General features: G+C 41.0%; 1 protein-coding gene across 3 annotated transcripts in view; it reads left to right on the plus strand.

Annotated features, from left to right (window-relative positions):
- LOC128612353 (signal-induced proliferation-associated 1-like protein 1) overlaps positions 1–24,287 on the plus strand; it is a 72,062-nt gene extending 47,775 nt beyond the window's left edge. Inside the window, exons 8-21 of one of the 3 annotated variants that reach the window (XM_053632448.1) lie at positions 862–1,441; positions 4,901–5,175; positions 5,526–5,801; positions 6,610–6,759; positions 9,121–9,242; positions 9,788–9,876; positions 9,964–10,355; positions 13,474–13,677; positions 18,126–18,285; positions 18,402–18,570; positions 18,956–19,105; positions 19,766–19,865; positions 20,705–20,783; positions 21,040–24,287. In XM_053632448.1, coding sequence (XP_053488423.1) covers positions 862–1,441; positions 4,901–5,175; positions 5,526–5,801; positions 6,610–6,759; positions 9,121–9,242; positions 9,788–9,876; positions 9,964–10,355; positions 13,474–13,677; positions 18,126–18,285; positions 18,402–18,570; positions 18,956–19,105; positions 19,766–19,865; positions 20,705–20,783; positions 21,040–21,183 — 2,890 coding nt within the window. In that variant the 3' untranslated portion in view covers positions 21,184–24,287. Of the gene's footprint in view, positions 1–861; positions 1,442–4,900; positions 5,176–5,525; positions 5,802–6,609; positions 6,760–9,120; positions 9,243–9,787; positions 9,877–9,963; positions 10,356–13,473; positions 13,678–18,125; positions 18,286–18,377; positions 18,571–18,955; positions 19,106–19,765; positions 19,866–20,704; positions 20,784–21,039 lie in introns of all 3 variants that reach the window. The other 2 variants (XM_053632447.1, XM_053632449.1) reach the window with 2 other exon arrangements.
- Positions 24,288–25,044: the final 757 nt, after the last annotated feature.

Genomic DNA, 25,044 nt, shown 5'->3' on the forward strand with positions numbered 1-25,044 from the left:
TATTAGAGTTCAGTCGATGTTATTATGAATTAATAACATTCAATAAGTTAAGAAATCTTACTTTAATCTTCAGAATTGAGTTCATGTGTTCATGTTAATTAGAGTAATGTGTTTTCTGTTTATGAGACCAGTTACTGTGAAACAACTTGTTGAAATGGAGAGAATAAAGTTTTTAGTTGCATTTCTTTCAAAATTGTGGAATTAATTATTATTAATTTAAGAGAAGGTATAAAAGGCAGAACTATCGGTATTGGCCGATATCACCCTGAATAATCGGTTATCGTGTCGGCTGAGAAATTTTGTATCGGTGCATCTCTACTAAATAGTATAAGAAATAATTGTGAACAGACTTGATCATTTGAGGAACCTAGACCTGGATAACACCACTGTCAGCATTTGCAGAAATGAATTGAAATCACACTAACCTGATTTTTGGCTGGTCAATAGATAATGCATTAATGTATGGTGGTGGTACTGATTGGAAGGTCATGTGTTCAAATCCCAGCACTGCCAAGCTGTCTCTGTTGGCACTTGCCCAAGGCCTTTAACCCTCAACTGTTCAGTTGTATAAATGACATGAATGTAAGTCACTCTGGATAAGGGGCGTCTGCCAAATGCCATAGGAGTACATGTTTAATCAACCCTTTTATTTAAATGTTTAGTTTTTTTCCCTACAATTTTCTGATTGCAAGTCCAAGTCCATTGTAGTATTCATATTTAGAAAATAATGCAGTAATTGAATGAAAACAGTGAATTTGATCAGACTTATGACTGATTGAAAAAAATAATCTAGTACACCAAGAAACTTTGTATTTGTATTAAAACGCATGATCCCAAACGATCATTTGCTTTTTCTCGCAGTGTGGCAGTCAGCCGCTCGAGTGATGTGCCCTCGTTTGGTCCTCCAATCCCCAAAGAAGTGACTTTACCCAAATCCACCGTGTTCCGAGAGTTCCTTCTGACGAAAGTCATCAACGCCGAGAACGCCGCTCACAAATCATCCAAGTTTGGTGCCATGGCTACACGCACACGTCAGGAGTATCTGCGCGACCTGGCCGAGCGGCATGTCACCAGCACGCCAGTGGAATCGTCGGGGAAATTTCCTTTTATCTCTCTGGCCCATAAGCGAAAGGAGAAAATCCGGCCTTACGCAGGAGCAGAGCTGCGCAGCCTGGGCGCAATCACGTGGGCAGTGCATTTGGAGGACCTGGCGATGGGGGCGGAACGTGAGGGTCTGCTGGCCATCTCCAACGAGTTTGTCATTATCCTCGACCAGGAGATCAAAGCCTTGGCATTCAACTGCTCCACAAGAGATGTGATTGGCTGGTGTCTGGGAAGCCCCGCCTCCATGAAGATCTACTATGAGCGTGGTGAGAGTGTTTCACTGCGATCCATCAATAACAACACAGAGGACTTTGGCGAGGTCGTCAGACGCCTGGAGGTCAGTGTGAGCCTTCATATAGTAATTAAGACTTGACTTAACATTATTCAAATATAAAGAGTTGTTCCTGCTGTTTTAGCAGGATATAATAGATATAGAAATCTAAAAAGATCTGTAAGGACAAGGAAATGCTGCCTCAGTTTACCCTCAGCTATCTTTCACTCACTCACACTCTCACACACGCATAGTCAGACATTTTATGTTAGTGTGTGCTTTTGTTGTTTTGGCTACTGCCTACATTTGATTGCTGTGTGTGGCAGTGTAATAATGGTATGGTAGATAATTATTTACCACACACACACAAGAAGCATTGTCATCGGTCTTTCACCAGTGCAACTTTGTGGCTCGTTGGTGTTATTTAATTCCCCACAGACCTATTAAAAGGTATAGCACTCCTGGCTACAGCTATGCTTGTTTTTTTTTTTTTTTTTTTTTTTTTTTTTACTCTGGGATTTGTGTGCATTCACCCACAAGAGCATTAGTGAGGTCAGGCACTGACGTTGGACGAGAAGACTTCGCTCCAGACAAGTTGGCGTCCCAATTCATCCAAACATGTTCGGTGGGGTTGAGGTCAGGGCTCTGTGCAGACCATTCAAGTTCTTCCACTCCAACCTTGGCAAACCATGTCTTCCTGGAGTTCGCTTTGTGCACAGGGGCATGGTCATTCTGGAGCCAGTTTACAGTATTCAAAGACATCTTCATGGCAACAGTTTGGGAAAAGCCCACATATGGTGTCCACATACTTTTGACTATATAGTTGTTTTTGTTGCTTACTGAACCACCTCAGCATTGTAATACATTAGATTGTATTTGGTCCATGAGCTGTTGCTCGTTTATTCTAGTTGTCATTATACCCTAGGTGTTCCCAAAGCTGTTGGTGTGACTTGAAAAGCAACTTCAAAATGGTGCAGCATAATCGTGTCTGTGGATGAGCTCTAGTGTCCTCTGTAATAAAACCAGTATACTCTAATCTTTCTTTAAAAAAATGCTAACATCCACTATGCCTTTCTTTCAGATATGAATCATTTTTGTTTTGTTTACCATGCTATTATGAGAACTAGAGATGCATCACAGTACCAGATAAAAAAAAAAAATTTTAAAAAAATCCATATAGGTATGTGAAAATGTATCTGACTAGACTCTTAAGAGCAAACTAAAACACACTTTTGAAATAATTCTTCAGTCAGAACAAAGTGGTTTAGGAATAATGACAAATGCTCTCACCACCAGAGGTAACATCAGTTTGAAGCCTGATTATTTAAAACCTGAAAACATTTCAAGGTTTAAAAACAGTTAAACACTATCAGCTGCCAGAAGAAGTGAGACACTGGTGAGGTTTCCATCCACACATTTTGATGCAGATTTAAAGTTTGCATGCTCAAAAACATTAGCAGAAAATCCAGATATATCTATATATTTCCGTGTGTGTGTGTATATATGCGTGAGTGTGTGTGTGTGTGTGTGTGTACCTATACAGTGCATCCGGAAAGTATTCACAGCGCTTCACTTTTTCCACATTTTGTTATGTTACAACCTTATTCCAAAATGGATTAAATTCATTATTTTCCTCAAAATTCTACAAACAATACCCCATAATGACAATGTGAAAGAAGTTTGTTTGAAATCTTTGCAAATTTATTAAAAATAAAAAACAAAAAAAGCACATGTACATAAGTGTTCACAGCCTTTGTCATGAAACTGAAAATTGAGCTCAGGTGCATCCTGTTTCCACTGATCATCCTTGAGATGTTTCTAGAACTTGATTGGAGTCCACCTGTGGTAAATTCATTTGATTGGACATGATTTGGAAAGGTCCCGTCATATATATGGATATATAAGGTCCCATATAAGGTCTATATAAGGTCCCACAGTTAACAATGCATGTCAGAGCACAAACCAAGCCATGAAGTCCAGGGAATTGTCTGTAGACCTCTGAGACAGGATTGTATCAAGGCACAGACCTGGGGAAGGGTACAGAAACATTTGTGCAGCATTGTAGGTCCCTATGAGCACAGTGGCCTCCATCATCTGTAAATGGAAGAAGTCTGGAACCAGCAGGACTCTTCCTTGAGCTGGTCGCCCGGCCAAACTGAGCGATCGGGGGAGAAGGGCCTTAGTCAGGGAGGTGATCAAAAACCCGATGGTCACTCTGACAGAGCTCCAGCGTGTCTCTGTGGAGAGAGGAGAAGCTTCCAGAAGAACAACCATCTCTGCAGCACTCCACCAATCAGGCCTGTATGGTAGAGTGGCCAGACGGAAGCCACTCCTCAGTAAAAGGCACATGACAGCCCGCGTGGAGTTTGCCAAAAGGCACCTGAAGGACTCTCAGACCATGAGAAACAAAATTCTCTGGTTTCATGAAACAAAGATTGAACTCTTTGGCCTGAATGGCAAGCGTCATGTCTGGAGGAAACCAGGCACCAGTCATTACCTGTCCAATACCATCCCTACAGTGAAGCATGGTGGTGGAAGCATCATGCTGTGGGGATGTTTTTCAGCGGCAGGAACTGGGAGACTAGTCAGGATCGAGAGAAAGATGAATGCAGCAATGTACAGAGACATCCATGATGAAAACCTGCTCCAGAGCGCTCTGGACCTCAGACTGGGGCGAAGGTTCATCTTCCAACAGGACAACGACCCTAAGCACACAGCCAAGAAAGCAAAGGAGTGGCTACAGGACAACACTGTGGATGTTCTTGAGTGGCCCAGCCAGAGTCCAGACTTGAACCCGATTGAACATCTCTGGAGAGATCTGAAAATGGCTGTGCACCGACGCTCCCCATCCAACCTGATGGAGCTTGAGAGGTCCTGCAAAGAAGAATGGGAGAAACTGCCCAAAAATAGGTGTGCCAAGCTTGTAGCATCATTCTCAAAAAGACTTGAGGCTGTAATTGGTGCCAAAGGTGCGTCAACAAAGTATTGAGCAAAGGCTGTGAATACTTATGTACATGTGCTTTTTTTGTTTTTTACTTTTAATAACTTTACAAAGATTTCAAACTTCTTTCACGTTGTCATTATGGGGTATTGTTTGTAGAATTTTAAAGAAAATAATGAATTTAATCCGTTTTGGAATAAGGCTGTAACATAACAAAATGTGGGAAAAGTGAAGCGCTGTGAATACTTTCCGGATGCACTGTATGTGTGTGTGTGTATGTATGTGTGTGTGTGTGTGTGTGTGTGTGTATATATGTATGTGTGTGTGTGTGTGTGTATATATATATATATATATATATATATATATATATATATATATATATATATATATATATATATATATATATATAATATATATATATATATATATATATATATATATATATATATATATATATAATATATATATATATATATATATATATATATATATATATATATATATATAAATATATATATATATATATATAATATAATTGCACATTATTTTAGTTGGTGTATCCTTAAAGTTTGTTTATTCTTCAGCTGGTGACAAAGGGCAGTCAGACGAAGGAGATGACACTGAGAAGGAACGCTCTGGGCCAGCTCGGGTTCCATGTGAATTTTGAGGGCATTGTAGCCGACGTCGAGCCCTATGGCTACGCATGGCAGGCCGGCTTGAGGCAGGGCAGCCGATTGGTGGAGATCTGCAAGGTGGCTGTGGCAACGCTGTCACACGAGCAAATCATTGACCTGCTGCGCACCTCAGTGACGGTCCGAGTGGTGATCATCCCTCCACATGAGGACTCCACTCCCCGCAGGTGATCTTCCGCCGAACAATTCTGAATGATTTTATGTTGTTTTCGTTATGAGTTTGCACGAGATCCTGCCTTCAGGTTTAGAAGATGGCTGCTTTATAAACGGAGAATGGCCCAAATTGCTTTAATGCATCCATGGTAGCAATATTGTGCATGTTGGGATATTGAGATATAGTGTACATGCTTAATAGAGAAACAAGTCTTGAACAAACTTGCAGAGCATGCTTAATTAACCAGATTTCTATTTGATGCCGCTGTCTCTGATCCGGGCTGTTTCTCAACAATTTCTCAACTTCCTGCACTGTGTGGCTGGTGGTTAAATTACTGAGCGAGCGTTTGCTTTCTTTCTGAAGAGGTTGCTCGGAGATATACCACATGCCGCTAGTGGACTACAAAAACCACAAAGAGGGGATGCCCTATGAGTACAAGTTCCCGTTTCGCAATAGCAACGAGAAGTGGCCTCGACCCAGCGCTCCTCCACAGACCGTGGCCTGCGCTTCCCAGAATCGAAATGTCAACCAAGGCCAAGGGGCAACAGTAAGCAAGACTCCGAATCCAGACTACACAAGACGGGGTTCGCTCCTCCCTCGCAGCGTGTCCAGCGAAGGCCGCCCACTGAATGCTAAACGGTAGCTCTCAGATCTTATTGAGTAAATCGGAGAATTCTTTGAATTTAATTAAAGTTTCCGACCGTCCTGCTTTTGAGCATTGAGCGAAATGTTTGGCTAGTAGACCTACATTCAGTGTTTCAACCAGAGCTTTATGGTAAAGCCATTGCTCTTTGCTTTCTATCCCAGTCACATGTGCATCTGACCCAATCATGTGTCATATTGCTGCAATAAATTGGGGCGGGGGGGTGGTTGGGAAACATGAATTTGTGAATTCAGGACTATCTGATTATGTGCTAGTATTTATTTATTTTTTTTCTCCTAGATGGCGGCAGATAGGTCTGAGTGCGGCCATAAATCAAGTCACATACGTTTTGTGTAAAAAGAAACGCATCCTTCTTTACCTTCCTCTAGCTCTTTGTTGTCTCATTAGTTGCCCCTTTAAATTGAGATGAAAGTTCACCACATCTCACCTGGTTGAAACACAAATGTTGATATGGCAATATCCATTGTTAAAAATCACTATATAAATCATATTGAATGGAATTGAATTGTTATGGTTCCCCAGGGAAGCATTCACTCATCACTTTAGACATTACTGGATAAAGCATGTGCATGAACATAGGCATAGGTTGGTCAAAATTGCTGTCGATGCTGCTTTTAGCTCTGTTAATGCACTCTGGTGGTTTCCCTTTTAAAAAAACTTTATAGCCGTAACTAACGCATTTATTTATTTCCTCTGTAAACACTGCTGACTTAGAGATTTCGTTGACTTCCTCCTGTAATATAGTCTGCAGTGAAGCTGACAGGATTCTCTTCTCTCTCTCAGGTATTCTCCAGGCTCTGACAACTACGCCCTGGCTTGCTCCATCGTGATGGGGCGGTCTCCCCACACCCGCAACTCCCCCAACAACCAATCGTTCTCCAGCGACTCCAGCTCCAGCTCCACTCACTGGCGTCAGAAGTCCAATCCAGATGGGTAGGTGATATGAATAATCATATAATTACACACCGGTTAGTTCCCAAGCTAAGCATTCTGATTAGTTGGAAAGCATACCAGCAACAGTCAGGTTACTCCATGATTTTTTTGCATCATTAATCAATACTTTAACGAGAAGAAAAAAAACTGTCATTTTAGAAAAGATCCTATTATGGAGGGGAAAAAAAAAAAGACTTGCATCCTGCATTAGTCAGATTTGGAAAAGAGTGTGATATAGTCGTTATTATTATGATTATTACACAGTATGCTAATTAAATTATGACTGGTAACCATTGAGTAATGTTATAACCTGCATTTCATGTTTTGTAGCAGATGTCTAGTTCAGGGATTGGCAAACACACCAGTTCTAATTATTCCATGCTAGTCCAAAAAACAGTTAACGCTTTCACTTGTCATGTATTATTTTTCATACATTTATTTATTCTTGCCGCTAGACGACAGACAAGCAATACCAGTTGGTTCACTGGTGAATCAGTTTGTTGATCCAACATGACCAAGTAGGACTCGCTTGTTATATTAAAGCAGTCGAACACGCTAGGTTTGGGGTTATCGTGAATAACATCGCCGTTCATTTGTGATGATTTCCAGCACTCGCCAACGTTTGATTTGCATGTTCCTACTCGATGTTACTATGCTTTCAAGTCCTCTTTGGAAGTTCATATTTAACGAGTTGGGAAGTTGTAATTATGAGGTCAGGTGCGTTCAAGTCATTTTGGTCGGAGCATGACGGCGGTGTACGCTCTCTTATTTAAATACAGCAAGGTTTTTGAACTCTACTACTAGAACTTGAAGAGCAAGGAATGCACATCGGGTGTGTTATGCTTTTAAAAAAATGTTTTTGATCAATTTATGAAGCCACTGCAAATGTTATCGTTACATATTATATGGTAATTGTACAACGCTATCGTATTTTGTGCAGGCAATTAGCTTGTTTTATTATAAATTTTTAGAAAAACAAACCTGACGTTAACTTGCTGCATATACCAAACGCATAATAACTGAAATCAGCTTCTGAGACAAGTAAACATTCAATGTCAACAAATTTACCGTCAAATACAGACGCTGCATCCATCGATTCCACCATGTTTTCTTACTGACACGCCCCTCCCAAACTCGGAAACTCTGAGCTCAAAGAAAATCCCACATTTCCCATTGATTTATTGTTGGGTTCTACACTCAAGTGCGTTTACATGGACGACAATAATCTGATATTAACCCGATTAAGACGATACTCTGATTAAGAAACTAGCATGTAAACAGCGATTTTTGATGACCTTAATCCGACTAAAGTCATACTCGAAATCAACACAAATGGAATTAAGACACGTGGAGTATTCCTGTTTTAGTCGCATTATGGAAGTGCGTTACAGACATGTACACACCTTAATCATACTATTAACGTCGTGTGGGAGTTTTCACCGCATTTTGTGACAGGACACGTACACACACGGCAGTGCTCAACCGATTGATGGCAAACAAGAGAGCACAGCTGCGTCCCAAACCACGTACTTACCTACTATATAGTAGGTGATATACATGTACTTCAGCTACTGTATAGTAGGTAAGTAGTAGGTTTGGGACACAGCCCACGGCTTCAAGCAGTCGTCTATTTGCATGTATAGTGTGACAAATAATTAACTGCACTTGAAGCGTACGTAAAATTAAAAATAAGACACCCAAAACTGTATACGGTACCATAACGAAGACCAACTGTATGTTGATGCGTGAAATTCTGGAGGGGACGGCGTGGCGTGAGGATGTAATGACGTGCCGTTAATTGTTCTATGTTCTATAACATGTAAAACGGGAACATGAAAGGAATATTCTAAAAGCGACTCATGTAAATCACCTTAATCAATATGGTCTTATTCAGAATAAGGTCAATAATTAGACTACCGTTGTCCATGTAAACACCTTAATCAGAATATTGTCTTATTCAGAATAAGGTCAATAATTTCATTACTGCTGTCCATGTAAATGTAGTCAGTGTCATTTTTCAACCAGAAATGTCACCTTGGATTTCTATTATATAATGGGGGAAATCCGAGGTGATATAATGGGGTTACGTAATATAAAACATATTAGTGTTTCTGTACGCTTTGTAATCACAAGGTGTGAGGTCTGTTAGAGGAGGAAATATATAAAAACTAGACACAAATGTATATTTTATGTACAATTACATGGTCATTTAAAAATTTTTTAAAAGAATTAAATCAGAACATGAAGGCAAACTCGTCTGATGAATTGCACAATAATAAAGAGGTTTTGCTTCAAGTCATTTAAAGTTTGCTTTAAGGTTTCTGTTTCCTGTTTGCTTTTCCTGATTAATATCCTCTGCAGGTTTAATGCAAACCGCAGCTCACCATTAGCTGCTGATCGTCAAATTGCGAAAGAGTGTGTGTGGGTTACACCCAACTGGGTCAGAGTGGTGGAGGGAGAAGGAGCCAGTAGGACACCATCAGGTAATCGGAAGTACCGTTCGATTCCCTTGTTCGAATAGCTCTTTTATTGTGGGTAGTGGACGTTGTGTTATCAGATGTGTGTTTCAGCTTCAGCTGTGCTGGTGCACTTTTATGAGGTTATGACTTTATAGGTAAACCCCCACCTTCTTGGTTTATAATAATGAGCAGATATCACATTCCTGGCTGTTCAGATAAAGATTGTGTGTGGTTCCTGTAAGAGCTCTGAGATTGAGATGTACTTTGTCCTTCAGTGTGAGCAAGTCAAGAAACCACTTTGTCTGATAAAAACCAAGTTACTAAATTTTCTCAAGCTAACAGATGAGAGATAACGGATCTCACACAGATGAGAGATAACGGATCTCATACAGATGAGAGATAACAGACCTCAGAGAACACACACACACATGCTATGGCAACAGCTTCTTTAACATGGCCATGCCAATAAAGCTCAATGTGAGACTTGCTTATACTCTGTGTAGCAGCACACCCTAAGCTTTTCTGCAAATATTTGTTTTCCATTTTAACACCGCCCCTTTGTCGTTTAGACCTGACAAAAATAAAGCCACTCCTGACTAGCGTTGATCAACACCACAAAGATCTTAACACGTCACTGTACCCAAACACAAACTCGAAGGTGAGTTTAAGGTCTAGTCTCACTTATTATTTAAGTGTATGTGTGATTGCATGCTGGTCAATCTGATGTCTCTGCATCACACTACAGAACGATGCTACGTCCATCAGCCAATCCAGCAGCACCGCGCTGTCCATCAACACCTCCAGCGCCACCCATAGTGAGGAGAAGTGGTTCGATTTGGTTGGGAGGCTGGACTCTGAGCTGAATGGCTTTCCAACCGCTTGTCCCCAGGGAACTTCCGCTAACGGCCCCGTTGAAGCCACACCCAGGAACTTTGACTCAGTTCCAGTTAGCATCAGCTCCAAGGCTAAAGAGAAAGCCTCAGCTCACTGGGTGGAGAACACCTCCACCTATCAGGCTCCGCAGGTCTCCCCTGCAGGCTCCGAGACTCCTCTTCACACAGATCTCGCTGAGAATCAGACCAAAAGCCCTCCAGATACCAGTTCCCATACGCTCAGTGATACAGCCTCTCATTCCAGGTACACCTTCAAACACTTAAACCACTAGCGCACAGACCATAATTATCTAGAGCTCGGGCCGCTATAATTTTATGTCTTTTACAAAACCATGATTTTGCTGTTGAAGTCTAGAATCTGACCGGTCAGAAGGCGTTGATTAATTTTCTATAACAGCACAACTCTGGCTGTCATTCAAGCAGGTTTATATTAATGACCACATTCTGAATATGTTATCAGTTCTATAGTAACATCTCAAACACAGGGACTGTAGGATGGACGCTCCACGTAATCCCTGTATAATAATAAAAGGAATGCTGTTATTTAACATGGGGAACAAAAACGTACAATTAAGCAATATCGCATGAGCAAGAGTGCAGTTATAGTGAATACCGGCACGGCTGTGAATCGGCATATGCACAAAGTGATGGCTGATTTGCTGCAGTTAATCACAATCGTGACAGTATTCAGTATAACTGTATGATTTTGAGTGTGATATTGCTTTTATACTACAGTTCTATAAACAAGAAATGAATATCGAATAAGTGATATTTTGGGCATAATATGGCCAAATGTTCTGATTATTTTTGCTGTGTTAGTTACAGCCCCTTCCGAAACTATTGGAACGGCAAGGCCAGTTCATTCGTTTTTGCTGAAGACTGAAGACATTTGGGTTTGAGATCAAAATATAGATATGAGATGAGAGTCTAGGATTTCAGCTTTTATTTCTTGGTGTTTACATCTAGATATAACATAAAACATCCAAAATCAGACCACCCAATTTTTAGGCGAGCAAAATTATGGGAACCGATAAGTCTTGAAGTAAATTAAAGTAAATCACACTTAATATTTGGTTGCATATCCCTTGCTTGCAATAACTGCATCAAGCCTGTGTTTCACTGACATCATCAAATTGTTGGTTTCTTCTTTATGATGCTTTTCTCTGTAAATTGGCAGACAAAATGTACCTGTAAAGTTCTGAATTCATTCTGATGCTAAAGATTAGTGAGCCTGTTCCAGAAGCAGTCATGCAAGCCCAAGCTATGACACTACCTCCACCATGATTCACAGATGAGCTTGTATGTTTCGGATCATGAGCAGATCCTTTCTTTCTCCACACTTTGGCCGTTCCATCACTCTCGTAGAGGTACATTTTGGTTTCAGAACTTTTGTGGCTCATCTCTGTATTTCTTTGCATATTCCAATCTGGCTTTCCCATACTTACTGCTCATGATTGGTTTGCATCTTGTTGTATGGCCTCTATATTTCTGCTCTCTAAGATTTCTTCGAACGGTGGATTGTGATACCTTCACACCTGCCCTTGAGGTTGTTGGTGATGTCACTGCCTGTTGTTTTTGGGTTTTTCTTCACAGCTCTGTGTTTTCCTTGGCTGACCCATTTGGTGTATGTTGCTCAGTACACCAGTGGTTTCTTTCTTTTTCAGGACATTCCAAATTGTTGTACTGGCTATGCTCAACGTTTGTGCAGTGCCTCTGATTGATGTTCTTTCTTTTCTCAGCTTTAAAACGGCTTGCTTTTCTCCCATAGACAGCTTTCTGATCTTCATGTTGGCTTATCCTTTTTAACAACAAATGCAGTCTTTACAGGTAAAATTGGAGTCTAAATCCAAAAGTAGATGTTCAGTGCTATTTATTGCTTAAATGAACAATCTTTACAGGACACACCTGGGTAACAAGAAACGCCTATCAGTCACATGTTCCAGTACTTTTGCTTGCCTGGAAATTAGGTGGTCTGATACAAAAGGTTTTATGTCTTCAGTCGACAGCAAAAACAAATGAATTGGCCTGCTGTTCCAGTAGTTTTGGAAAGGACATTAGGTCTCGAAGAAGACACTCGCGTTATAGCATGTCAGCTGACTTGTTAACTAGCTCATATTAATTTGTAGATTCTAGTTTAAGGTGCTTCCGGTAAAATTCCGGAAAAGTATTATTTTCCATGTCCACTGATGACGTCGCTAAGTCTACTGTAGAGCAGTTTCAGAACAGGAAGTGGAATTTTGCTTGGCGAAGGCAAATGCGCTGAGTTTTAAGAAATACAGGCACTCTTGGAATGACGCTCGACCAATCAAATTAGCGCACCGGAACTGACTGTTGTGTAGTCGTTTTTACGGTGAATCTTTCTGTAAGGAGACGTTTATTTAACGCTTAGTCTCTGGTGTCAGTACTTTGTAAAAGTTTTCAGGACAAACGAGTTTCCGGTTTCTCTGTAACACAGCAATATTCGAGTGGTATAAGAGGAATTAAATACTTTTGGGTTGTCCTGTCAGCAAAATAATCCATGCCCAATCAGATTTTTTTTTTTTATTGTTTACTTTGCATTTCATGATGTACAGTATGTGGAAAAGGGAGAAGTGAGATCGGGTCCTTCGAAGTTCTGGTTACAGCATCTAGTGCAGCGTAGTTGATGAAGCCTATGCAGAGCCTTAATGCCGTCCAGGCCAAAGGCTCAGTTAAATATTCTTGTATAAAGACTTCATGAGAGATTTATAACACCCGGATAATGCAATAAGCCACGTTTTGTTTATTTAAGTGTTACTACTCGTAAACAGTGTACACACAAGCTTTCACAAATGCTTTGTGTTTAATTCACACATACGGATTGTGTCTTTTTATGAACTGCTTAAGTAGATGATTATTTTATTTTATTTGAAAGAGTTGCTCTCTTTGGAACTCGTCATGAACCGTGCAGTTCTCGTGGTTGGGATGTTTTTATGTTTAACAAGCGCTAGCTTGTCTTTTAGCAAAACGTGCATGCTTGCTCCATCTCGGAGAGAAGTGAGACCTCAAATCACTCAGGAATGCGGAACGCGAGAATCTTGTCTTATGAAGCCTGACCTGTTTTGACCTCTAGCTGTCGTGCCAAATGAAGCTCTTCTCTCCCCCCCCCACCCCTCTGATCAAAATCTCAAACGCTTTGACTGAGCACGGTTTCCACTTTTAGGCAGTGCAGTTTTTCACTAATGATTGCTTCAGTTATGTTTATGGCAGTAAGGCATAAATATATCTGGCAACATGCTTCACAAGTACATTGGAGTTTGACTACTGTGCTCACTGTGTGCATGGTTTAGAGACGGAGAGAAAGGGAAAGTATTGATTCTTTATACTCTCTTTGTGTCTGAAAGCACTCTGAGTTCAGTGCACTCGGGCAGCCCACCGAACTCCACTCAGGAGGAGTCAGCCCCTTCCACCTCCTCCCCCACCCATCCATCCCTCTCTCCTGGAGCCAAGAGCTTCTACCCCCGCCAGGGAGCCACCAGCAAGTACCTGATTGGCTGGAAGAAACCAGGGGGCACCATCAACTCGGTGGATTTTGGTAGCAGTCGCAAGTAAGTTTTGGGTTAAAAAAAGTAACCAAACCTACATAGAGTGAAACTGGAGTTCAGGAAAAACAGGGTACTGTACGCTTCTGTGTTTCCCCTGCACTTAACTCCTGATGACTCATGAAGGGCTTGTCCTTATGAGTTGAATCAGTTGAGTTACAGTCAGAAACGTGCAGTACACCGTGAATTCAGGGCTGCTCAAGCGATCATGTGAATAAGACTCCTCTCAGGCTATTTGTCATGTTTTGTTAGTGCTGTTGGGTTTGCACACACAGGTGGATGCTACTACAGTAAGCACTGATCTTAACACAGTTGAAATCTAGGTGAGGTGAAGACTTTAAATTCTAGTTGATATAACCAGCATTTTATAAACAGGATTAGTCACAGCCTGGGAAACCAGACAGTTCTGATAGCTTTTTAAGTTGAACTAAAGGTTTGACATTTCCATATTGCGGCTAGATGTTTAATTGCGTTATTTCATTGTTTGTTTGCCGAAAAAAAAGAAAGAAAGAGGAACCGTAACACAAAAGGGTGTAATGGATAGTAAAATTCATTTAAACTTAATTACGGTTTAGGAAAATGTGTTTATTTAATGTTCTAGTGATTAGGGTAATGAATACAAAATTATTATTCAGTCACTGGATGTTGACCAATGGAATTCTGACCAATCCAACCCGCTCTTCCCAAAAGATTGACCAATCTCCTTGCACACAATACTTCCTAATAGGGCTTTGTGAATTGTTATAATGTCACGTTGCATTTATAGTCTGTCATTTTGGTAGGGCTGTGAAGAGGGATGTATATTTTCCTCCCCAAATCCTATATAGTCAATGTTATAGATTTAACAAGTCAACATGTTTGTATGTTGATTGATCTATACAGCATAACGCATTTAAAGGTAAAGAGGTGCTACTTTTGTGTTGTGGATACTTCTGACGCTGTGCGTAGCCATGTTGATTTGATGTCACTCCCTTAATTTGGAGGAACTCACAGTTTAGAAGACAACTCTGGTTCACATGTATTAATTTCTGGTACCTCTGGTTCACTTGTAGGAATTTCAAGTGAGGAGGCGTTTTCTTTGTTTGTTTGTTTGTTTGTTTGTCGAAGGTTGGTAATTACAAGTTATGACCTCTAGTCAAACGCACCATTGGTTCTCTTTTCATCGGCTACAAACAGTCCACACACGCTGCAAGAGCTTAGAGATGCTTTATTGTGATTCTGTTTCACCGCTCCTACCTGCCAGAGATGGTCTGAATCACCTGGATGCCTTTCTTGTACATATACGCAGATCTTCAACATCTTCACAGATCAACTGTATGATCAAGTATTTTATATGAATCTAGTCTTCATATGCCCATTGGTTCCTTCCTCCTTCTCACCTCATGCACATGTCAACCTCATGAACAGTCCGACTTACAGGTAAACGGTTCTCCGAAGCTAGCAATAGACTCCTATCATCTCTCTTAAACTCTTTATACCTGCAATGCGTGTATTTAACAAATTCACTCACCATTATTAGTTATTAGCTTGAGTTGGATTCCCTCATTTGCTTGGTAGCCTTGTTATGTAATCATCACACCCAATGCTGTCCATGGGTTAGATGCAGACTGCTCTGTTGGTCAGAATGGCAGTCACCTCTCTGTATTCTGCAACATCTTTCATCGACACACTGAGTTTTTTCTAACAGTGAATATGTGCCACTGGAATCGTTGAGTGTTTTTCCCCCCCATTGTGCCATGCTCTTCACTTCTGAGCTTGCAAAATTGTGCACTACCCAGTTCCTAGAGTCCTAGCCTTCCTATTTGGACTGCTCGACAGTAGACGGTCCACTTCTACATTGAAGGTGTCTGTGGTCACTATGGCAGCTTGTCACAGCAGCATGGATGGTGTGTTGCTTGGGGCTCATAAACTTGCCACAAACTTTCTGAAGGGCGCTTGTTCCCTTCATCTACCCAGCACCATCAAAAGCCCACCGTGGGATCCTACCCTTGTCCTGGAGTCCCTGAAGATCTCCTCTTATCCCTTCACCAAAAAGACTGGGCAAACAGCCCTGGTGATTTAACTTAAGTGACCTTGTGAATGAAGGTTTCTGTCAAAATTCAGATCATCTACTTTTGTTACCCATCTCGTATGCTACTACTCGGACTGGAAGGTGGCAATTCGTTCATCAGTTCAGCTGTTTATCTGCCTTGGAGGGAAGACACAAAGAGCTGCCCTGTCTAAACAGATATTGGCCCACTGGGTGATGCACGTCATGTCACACCTTGGCTTACAGGCAAGCTTACTTGGCTGAATAAAATTAGTTGGTTCTGTTTGCCAAAATATAAACCACTAAGGGTGGGTCGCACCAATAAAGATTACGCTTAAATCTAGATTAAACCAAGGTTTATCTAATAATTCTGTTGCACCAAACTTTAAACCTTGTCTAAAAATAAGCAGGTTTACATTTAAACCATCACGTTAATCCTGGATTTAATTTCACAATAAACCTGGATTAACTATAATCTTGTTGCTCCATCACTTTAAACTCAGAGTTTTAATTTTTTAATATTAATGTTTTCATTTTCTCAACCTGTATCGGTTATGCGAATGAGCGGTTAATAACGGAAGTTGAATTTTTTTTTAACATTCACATTCCCTTACGTTGTTGCTGTTTAGTTACACTGGAGAATTCGTATATTTCCACGTTTATGAAATCCACATGCACTGCCGCAATGTTGAAAATGGCGAATCCTTCATTAATTGTAAATGGAGGTTTTAATTGCAGATTAGAATTCTAATCCTTGATTTGTTAATCTGTGTTTAAAATTAAGTGGTGCAACACAACTCGATTTTAAATAAAGCCCAGATCAACAAATCCTAGATTAGCTCTAAACTATGGAATCCTTATTGGTGCAACCCACCCTAAGCGATTTAAACCAAAGCGACCCGACCAGGATAAAGGAATTACTGAACATGAACGCGTCAGAGTGCCCTGTAATTTCCAATACATTCCCATATTAATTAACGTGGCCTCTCTTGGTTTCAAGACAGCCATATCTGACCACCTGTTGTCGAGACTTTTTGTTTGGTTCCATGGGATCCCAGTCCTCATGCACACCACTAATCTAAACCAGGAGGTTTTTGTGCTACTGCAAGTTGTCCTGGAAATTCTGTATTTGAACGTCAGAGCCGGTTCTTCTGGGGGTTCATCATACGCCAACGCATCCATTGTCAACACGCCTGAAAGACGTACAGCCAGAGGCCCACCCCCAAATTTCTGTTAGGGCTTAACGTGGACAGTTTTTACTCTCTTCACACTGTAATTCTGCGGAGATGACAATAACTAAGCAGAAAATTATATCCTCCGGTCCATAATACTACCGTTCTGAACCTGTCACTACACAAATATTGTCATCGTTAATTACCCATCCTGTTTAGTGAGTGGAAGGCGGGTTGGGCATTTGTGTGGTGGGGAAGGCTGCAGCACAACCTTGCATGTTCTGAAATGTTCTTCTACTAGAAGCTTTTTAAACAGAATTTTTCCACTAGAGAGGGTAGAAAATCTTCTATCCTGCAACTTAAAAGTGAGAGTAAGAAGTACCAAAGATCCTGTGTTTGGGTGAAAATACACGATTCTCTGAGGTGTTTAAAATGGTTCAAATTCGTATATAAAATCATTTGTGTTAGTTTTGGTATTGATTATTTTTACAGTAATGCTACAGTACTATATCTACTGAAATATTAAGTGCTTTACATATCTACGATGTGTTATATTCTGTAATAAGGCTTGAAGATATTTAGTAGGACCTGCAGTGCGGTCACATTTTACAGCTCTTCCCTTTGCTGTCTCTTCAGCACGGTCTGAATCAGTGGGTTGGTCTGGAATCCTGTCATAGCATATTATAAAGTCTGATTCTCGGTGAATCACGTTTGCAGGATGGAGTACATTTGTGAGTGGGATTAAAATGCACTTCAGGGTATTCAGTTATTATGCGCTAGCTTGCTCATTTGGCATGGACAAATTAACCGTCGGAACGAACGTTCATTTCTGCCGACGTGCGTCATATTGTAAGTAATGGGCTTGTCTCTGAAGAAATTAAGTTACTAGTTCACTTTAGAGGAGCTCTGTGGCTGGTTCAAAATTGCAAAGGGCGTTAATGTCGAGCGACGCCTTTCTGTATTCTCACTATCCGTTGTGGCCCAGAAGAGGATGGGTTCCCTTTTGAGTCTGGTTCCTCTCAAGGTTTCTTCCTCGCGTCCTCTCAGGGAGTTTTTCCTCGCCACCATCGCCGCCGGCTTGTTCGTTAGGGACTAATTAAAGTCTATGTCCAGATTTGTGTAAAGCTGCTTTGTGACTGTTTAATTTTTTTTTAAAAAAGGGACTATATAAATAAATAGAATTGAATTAACATACCATTCAAGAGCATATGATCAAGTGGCTTTTGGCTTTGTGTCTGTCCTCTCTGATTCAGGCGGCATCAGAGCGATGGGTATTTAGGTGGGCAGCCTCAGCTACGGGCCACTATGAAGGCGAGCCAGTCCCCTCAGCCCACTCCCAAATCCACTGTAGAGGAGGATCTAAAGAAGCTCATCACTCTGGACAGCCCTCCACCTAGCTGTAGCAAAACTAAGGTACTGCACTTTTATTAGGGCTAAACCTATTTGAATGTGCTAATACAGTTTCTTTTTGACCGTACTCTTACTGGCAATTCTCTCTTTCACAGCCCTCGTTTTCGTTGTCCACACAGACTCCCCGCTCCTTACAGCGAACCTTCTCTGATGAGAGCATCTTTAGTGGGCAGAGGGTGCTCACAGCCGCCCGTCAGAGTGCCGACCTGTTCGGTCGCTCCACCATGCCGCGTTCACCCAGCGTGCGCAGCGTCCAACCGTCCTACACGCAGGGTGCCAAATCTTTAGGTGAGCTGTACCTTAAAATGGCTTTTGTTGGATATTAGTCTTGGAAAATAGTGTGCGCGTCTCCCCCCCCGGTCTCGGTGTTGCCACTGTTGTTACTCTTAACAAGGTTTTACAATTCAATTCTTACCTTCCTGCACCTCTGAGAACTATGTTGTCAGATTTCAGATTTTGAACACATGCCTAGCACAAAATGTTTTTTCCGCCCAAATATCTCTAGCCAGAGTAGATGAATCTTTTGTTGTTTTTTTTCTTTTTAGAAGCATTTAAAGAAAACGAGCACTGTGCTGACTTTCCTCTAACACCTAATGGCTATAGCTTAGCTCCACAGTAGTACGACTGATTTTTTTTTTTTTTTTTTAAATTTCCCTTTTTGCGCTTTCCCCAGGTGACCTCACTTTTACAGAGAGCAGTGTTTTTGAGGCCGCGCCATGCAGGAAGCCCCAGCAGGATCCCGGCCTCATGCCCCTTCCTGATGCCAGTGCAGACAGCGGGCTCGACTGGTCTGACCTAGTGGATGCCGCCAAAGCCTTCGAAGGTATTCAAGACACCTTGGCCCATTTTGTTCACTTAAACGTGTAGTTTGTTGTTTTAAAAAAAATAGATCTATAATCATCAAAGATACTTGTATAATAGATCCTCGTTCATGTCTATTTCAGACTTGGGTTTCTTTTCCCAGCCTTTAGCCAGAACAGTTCAGCTCTTAACCAGCAGAGGGCTCTAGAGATAATAAACTACTTTAATTGTAGCTATGTAAACGTGTTTCAATGAGTTGACACACAAACGCAAAATATCAACTTTTTTTGATTGCTTACTAAAGTACAAAATTAGGCTAAAGTGTACTTAACGGTGTAAAACACCTGTGAAATATGTAGGTAGTAAATATCTTGCATTGAGGTGACATTTCTAATATGTAAGGTTCTTCAGTCTAGGGGTTGGTGTTCTTATTTTTTAAAAATGGCGCTACTTTGGCTTTGTGCCTTTATTTCTTTAAAAAAAAAAAAGCAACCTTTTTAGCAGCCATCTTTTTCACGGTGTTTGTGTAATTGTGTGCTTTAAGTGGCCATGCTTCTTCATAATTTGTCGTTTTGCATACTCTGGAGATGGTAATAAGAGCGTTCCTTCAAAGGCTGACAGTCTCGCAGGCATTTTAAAACTCTCCCTCAGACAAAGTTCCTCTTTCCATTTGTGACTATAGTTCAAAGAGCGACGTTTATGGCAGTGAAAGATGCCACTTCGAGGTCAGAGACACAGAAGACCGAGCTTCAGACGTCCCTACAGCAGCACGTCTCGTCCAGGTGCGTGGCTGCGTTTACCCAAACGTCTGCGCTAGGGATGCATCGATGCATGCCGGTATTGGCATCATTGTACTCTTTCCTGTAAAATTGCTCAGATATCAATATCTGATACCATGTGATGTAAACCACGTGTCACACTAATGAACAAATTGGCAGCGATCTGGACTTATTTCACATTTCATGGCAGGCAAAGCAGACTGCAAATTGTACTCAAAGGAGAAACTACATCATAGAAGTGAACCTGATGATAATAATAACAACATCTCGTGGTGTTTAAACAGTATCTTTAATAAACGGCTGCAAGCGTGGTTATTAGAAATGAGCCCAGGGTGCCGTGAATTTCGCAAAGCATGGATCAGTGGCGTGAGCATGTAGAGAAAATGTCACGGCAGAAAGCACTTTAAGTTCTGCGAGCAGAGTGAGCCACGTATGCTTCAGGTCTACACTTTGCTTAGGGTGCAAGGTGCAATTCATTCTATTGAGCAATTCATTCTATTAGCAACGCTCACCGATGCGTCTCTGCACACTGTCTCTTGCTTAGGGTAGTCATTTCTGTATCAGTACCAAAAATAACCGCGTCGTACTCTATTCTGAGCAACAGTATCAATGCATCCCTAGTCTGTGCTCTAGTGTTATAAGTCATATTAAAGAATTTCTTGTCAATTACACCTTGAAAAACCCTAGATTTTGCCTGAATAGGCTGTAATGTAGTACATATGAGAATGTACATATGAGAATATTAGATCACGCTGTTTTGCGTGAGTATTTTTCAAACAGCACGGCATGTTTAACCTGTTTTAACACGTTCCTGTGGCGTTGTCCTGTGTGCTCCTGTTCAGTGAGAGTTCTGCCAGTCTGATCGGGAAGGTCAGCCAGCTGGAGTCTATGGTGAAACTGCTGCAGGAGGATCTGAAAAAGGTAAGGGAAAGAGAAAATAACTGCATTATAGTATGTAAAGCTGCAGATTAATGTACTCTGGTCTGTTTTACCGCAATAACAGACTCATTTAAGTGAATTATAATCGGACAGTTTTGTTATGAAATGAAACACCATGTGAAACCCTCAATTTCCCATGTTTATGCTTTCTTGGCAGCTATAAACGTGATGTATGTGTGTTACAAATTCATCCTTTCCTTCTCCGAGGACTCAATTTTTCAATCTCTTTCTCCTCCAGGAGAAGGACGCGAAGGCTTCTTTGCAGGCCCAGATTCAGAGTCTGAGGGCAGACAATCAGCGGCTGCTGGAGGAATCTCAAAACGCCTCGGCCAAGCTGAAGAAATTCACAGAGTGGGTTTTCAACACCATCGACATGAACTGACTCTCTGGCCTTCCGGTGCCATATTGCAACACTCAAAATGCAATATGATTACTCACAGCGAATCTTTAAATGATTCACCGTGACTCCTGACAGTCATATCTGAACTGACCATCATGATGAGAACCCTGCATGTGTTTCTAAATTTCTCTGAAATCCGGATTGGTATCACGAATTAATGATACTTTTTTTTTTTTTTTTTTTTTTTGCTGGTCATTAATTTGTTTTATTGCTCACTCCCTCACTGTTCTTTGGCTCCTTTATAATGCGATACCCTTAAAGAAACTCTACCTTGGTATTAAGGCTTTAAATTGGTAATTCACTCGTTCTAGAAACGATCAGAGAATGCTATAAGCTAAGTCGGCTATGCCGTGCAGTTCTAACCTGTGCGAGAATATACATGTTAATAAACACTTGCATATAGAGAGAGATGAATTAACTGGTGAATTTACAGGTGATTTGCGCCATAGCAGTAAATGTTTGGGGAGCATGTGTCATGCTGGAAGCCATTCCTATACCGTTACAGTGACCTTACTTTGGGCAATTACCAGAGTTTTAATCTTTTGATGTATATTCACATAACCACTGGCTATGATATTGGCCATGGGCTGGTTTACTGATTGGGGGGAAAAAGGGGTGTACTGTCTTACTTTTCATGTTCCGCTGACACAAACATGATGGAGATATGGTTCAGATTGATGTATTTATGTGCAAAGGACCACAGCTGCCTCCATCATCCTCTGGCTAAGAGCCAAACTTGCAGTGAAGTCTGACTGCGGTCAGATACGTCGCTTGCTCCTGTTTAACTGTTAAGATGATGATGATGATACACTCATCTTAGAGGTACCTGTGGTTGGTGATACTCAATCACGCTTCAAAGTCCGCTGCTTATTTGAACTGACCACTTTGAAATATTTGAAAAGATCAATACAAATGCGATCTACGGCCTTAATGTGTAACTTGAACCTACTGTATATCAGCTACAGTACTCATTATAAAGCCGGACGATATAGAACTGAGAGACAGTTGGTGCCATAAGGTAAATATTTATATCTTATTGTGTATAAGTACAAATAAATTAATGGCCTCTCTTGTACAATTGCCCCGTAAAAAGAAAACTTATTTTAAAAAAATATTTATTTGTTGGATAGTCGTTTTAAGATGTAGAGGCAAGGGGGATTCGGCAGAGTGCTCTGTAGCTGTTTGTAAATATTTCTTTTATTCTTTTTTTTCTTCTTTTCTTTCCCCTCTTATTTTTGGGTTATGGATGAGTGAAATGTTGCCATCTATTGGAGAAAATGCCACATGAACTTGACTAAAAGGAGCTCAAAATGGCATTTTCTATGATTTACGAAATGCGGTTTACACCTCTTCGTTTGTTTTTATCTTTATTATAAACAAATGGCACCTGAAAAGACGACAAGATGTATGTTCTTTCACGCAGTTTAATCATTGTTTTTACTGTGCTTGCTAAATTCATGTCACATTTCCTCATTGTGAGTGTGTATCGTTCTCCTACCCCCACCCACCCACCCCCCGTTATTTGTATTGCTCTCCTGATAGAGCTTATTTTCCGTTGTCTGAAATCTGACATTCTTTCTGCAGACATTACTGGATCCTCTTTCCTGTTGGAAACTGTTATCTCCGACGTGCAGTAGCACGTTGTAATATTTCCCTTATCTTTTGACATGTAATGTCATTTATTCCATTAAAAAATATTTTGGGTATTTTAAACGCTTTTGTCAGATTTATTGGACATGTTGCGTATTTCCATTTTAGATAATGCCACAAGCAATTAATTGCAGTTTAAAAATAACAATCGAAAGAGTAACCATTTTTAAGATGTTGATTTTAGATGCCACTTTATATCAGATGCTATGAGAGAGCCGGCACTTTTACCGAGGATTTGAAGGTAACAGGATGTGTGGACTTGTCGGAAGGGTAGGGTTTATGAAGTCTGGTAAGTAGGTGGGAATAGTGAGAGTGAGGTCATGCAGAAAGCTTGACAAGTGTGTGTAACTCAAAAAGACATGCCTTTCCTCAGAGGTAACGGGGAAATATGGCGCTACAACCCCCCACGCGCTGTAAGAGTCACTCGGATCGGGTCAGTAAAAAGGGTGCCAGTGCCAATCTTAATGGATTACGAGTTTAATTTCTTCACTTTCTTCCAACAGTTCAGTTTTATTAGAAGAGCAGTATGTATTGACCTTATTTTGGTTTGCTTGTCCCTTAATAATCCACAGTTCTGTTGTACCATTCTACGTACTGGTGAACGAGGTGCCTGTCCCTGTCTTTAAGGGGAAAAAAATTATGTAACAATAAAATACCCAGTAAATATCACTTTCTACAAAACAGTAAGACGGGTGAAGTTTAGCAGTGGGTTTTTTTCCCCACTCACTTGGCCAGTCCAGACAGTTGTCACCAGTTCTTTCTCCCCCCCCCCTCATTACTACTTGTCCGGTCATCCATGTTTCAGGTGAAATCACCATTCGTTAGTGAAACTGTCAGATTACGGCTAGCGTAAAATCATAGCACACACAGTTGTGTTAATGTATGTATGTAAATTTGTACATGAATGCAGAGGTTATATTCTTTGTTTCAGGGCAACAAAGAATGGAGTTTGTGCTGTTTAATCGATGTCCCATAGTATAGTGCTCTCAACATTGTTAGGATGGAATTACAGAAGATTTTGATATGGCTATTCTATATACCCTTCTAAGCGCTAAGACTTCAGGTTTAAAGTCAACATGAACACCGTTTCCCTTAATGATCAAAGGTGTACACCACAGTTCAAATTTGCCTTGAGTGGAGGAATACATTTTGCAATTTTGAAATAAAAATATTACATGAGCATTATCATCATCATGGTACCTTGCTATGACTGATGTGTACATTGAATTATACAGTAGTAATGGAGCCCGGATCACATAAGTTTCGTACATAACTGATCCTAGGAACCCAAGATAATAGTCAGGGGTGTGAGAATCACCTGGATAGCTTCTTCAATGCATGCACACGCAGGGCAAGACTTTCCAACAAAGTCACAAAGTGATGTATGATGCAGTATATTGAATTAATACCTCTGTTAGACAGCAGTCTTTTCCCAGGACTTTTTTTCCAGAATTCTTGCCATGTCTGCACTGGTTCCGAATGACAAGGAACCTGCAGAGTTATCCATATGTAACTGTTGAACCACACACTGTGCCTGTCGTATCCGAACACCTTTCCACTCATTTCACTGAAAGGGTCAATATAAATCATGTAGAACCTGAAAGAAGGATCTACAGTGATGCCCAGGTAGCAGCATACCTCTAAGTAATGCCCATGAGGATGAGATACTCATAGCCTTGCCTGATAGCACTGTAGCGGTGAGCATTCTGGCCTGCCTGTTGGCTATGATGGACAGCCACCACCCAGCAGGCCAGGTTGTGTTTTGAATTGTGTATTCCCCCATGTCTTTCCTCCATGACAGAACAGTCTAAAGGCCACTATTCAGTCTAAATAGTACTATAGGCTGCATACTGGGTACAAAGAGGAACACACTGCACGCTTGCCATCATGGAACGCTGAAAGATCAATCCATTGATTTACAAATTTGGGTGATATGATCTTGGGCAAAACTTCTAGGTTCAACCACAAGAGTTATCTGGGTACCAATGCATGCAAGGCGAACTTATCGACCAGGGCATGTAGTTTTCCCGCTTTTTCCAATGACGTGATCGCAAGCAAAAAGGCCGTATTCAGAAACACCCATTTTAGTTTGGCATGTTGCAAAGGCTCATGAAGAGCCTTAAAGGATTCCAGCACAAGGGGTAGAGCCAACACTCAACAATCATGGTGGATCTTTGGTGTAGATGGGGACAT

Source organism: Ictalurus furcatus, chromosome 9, assembly GCF_023375685.1.
Source record: "Ictalurus furcatus strain D&B chromosome 9, Billie_1.0, whole genome shotgun sequence".
Taxonomy (NCBI): domain Eukaryota; kingdom Metazoa; phylum Chordata; class Actinopteri; order Siluriformes; family Ictaluridae; genus Ictalurus; species Ictalurus furcatus.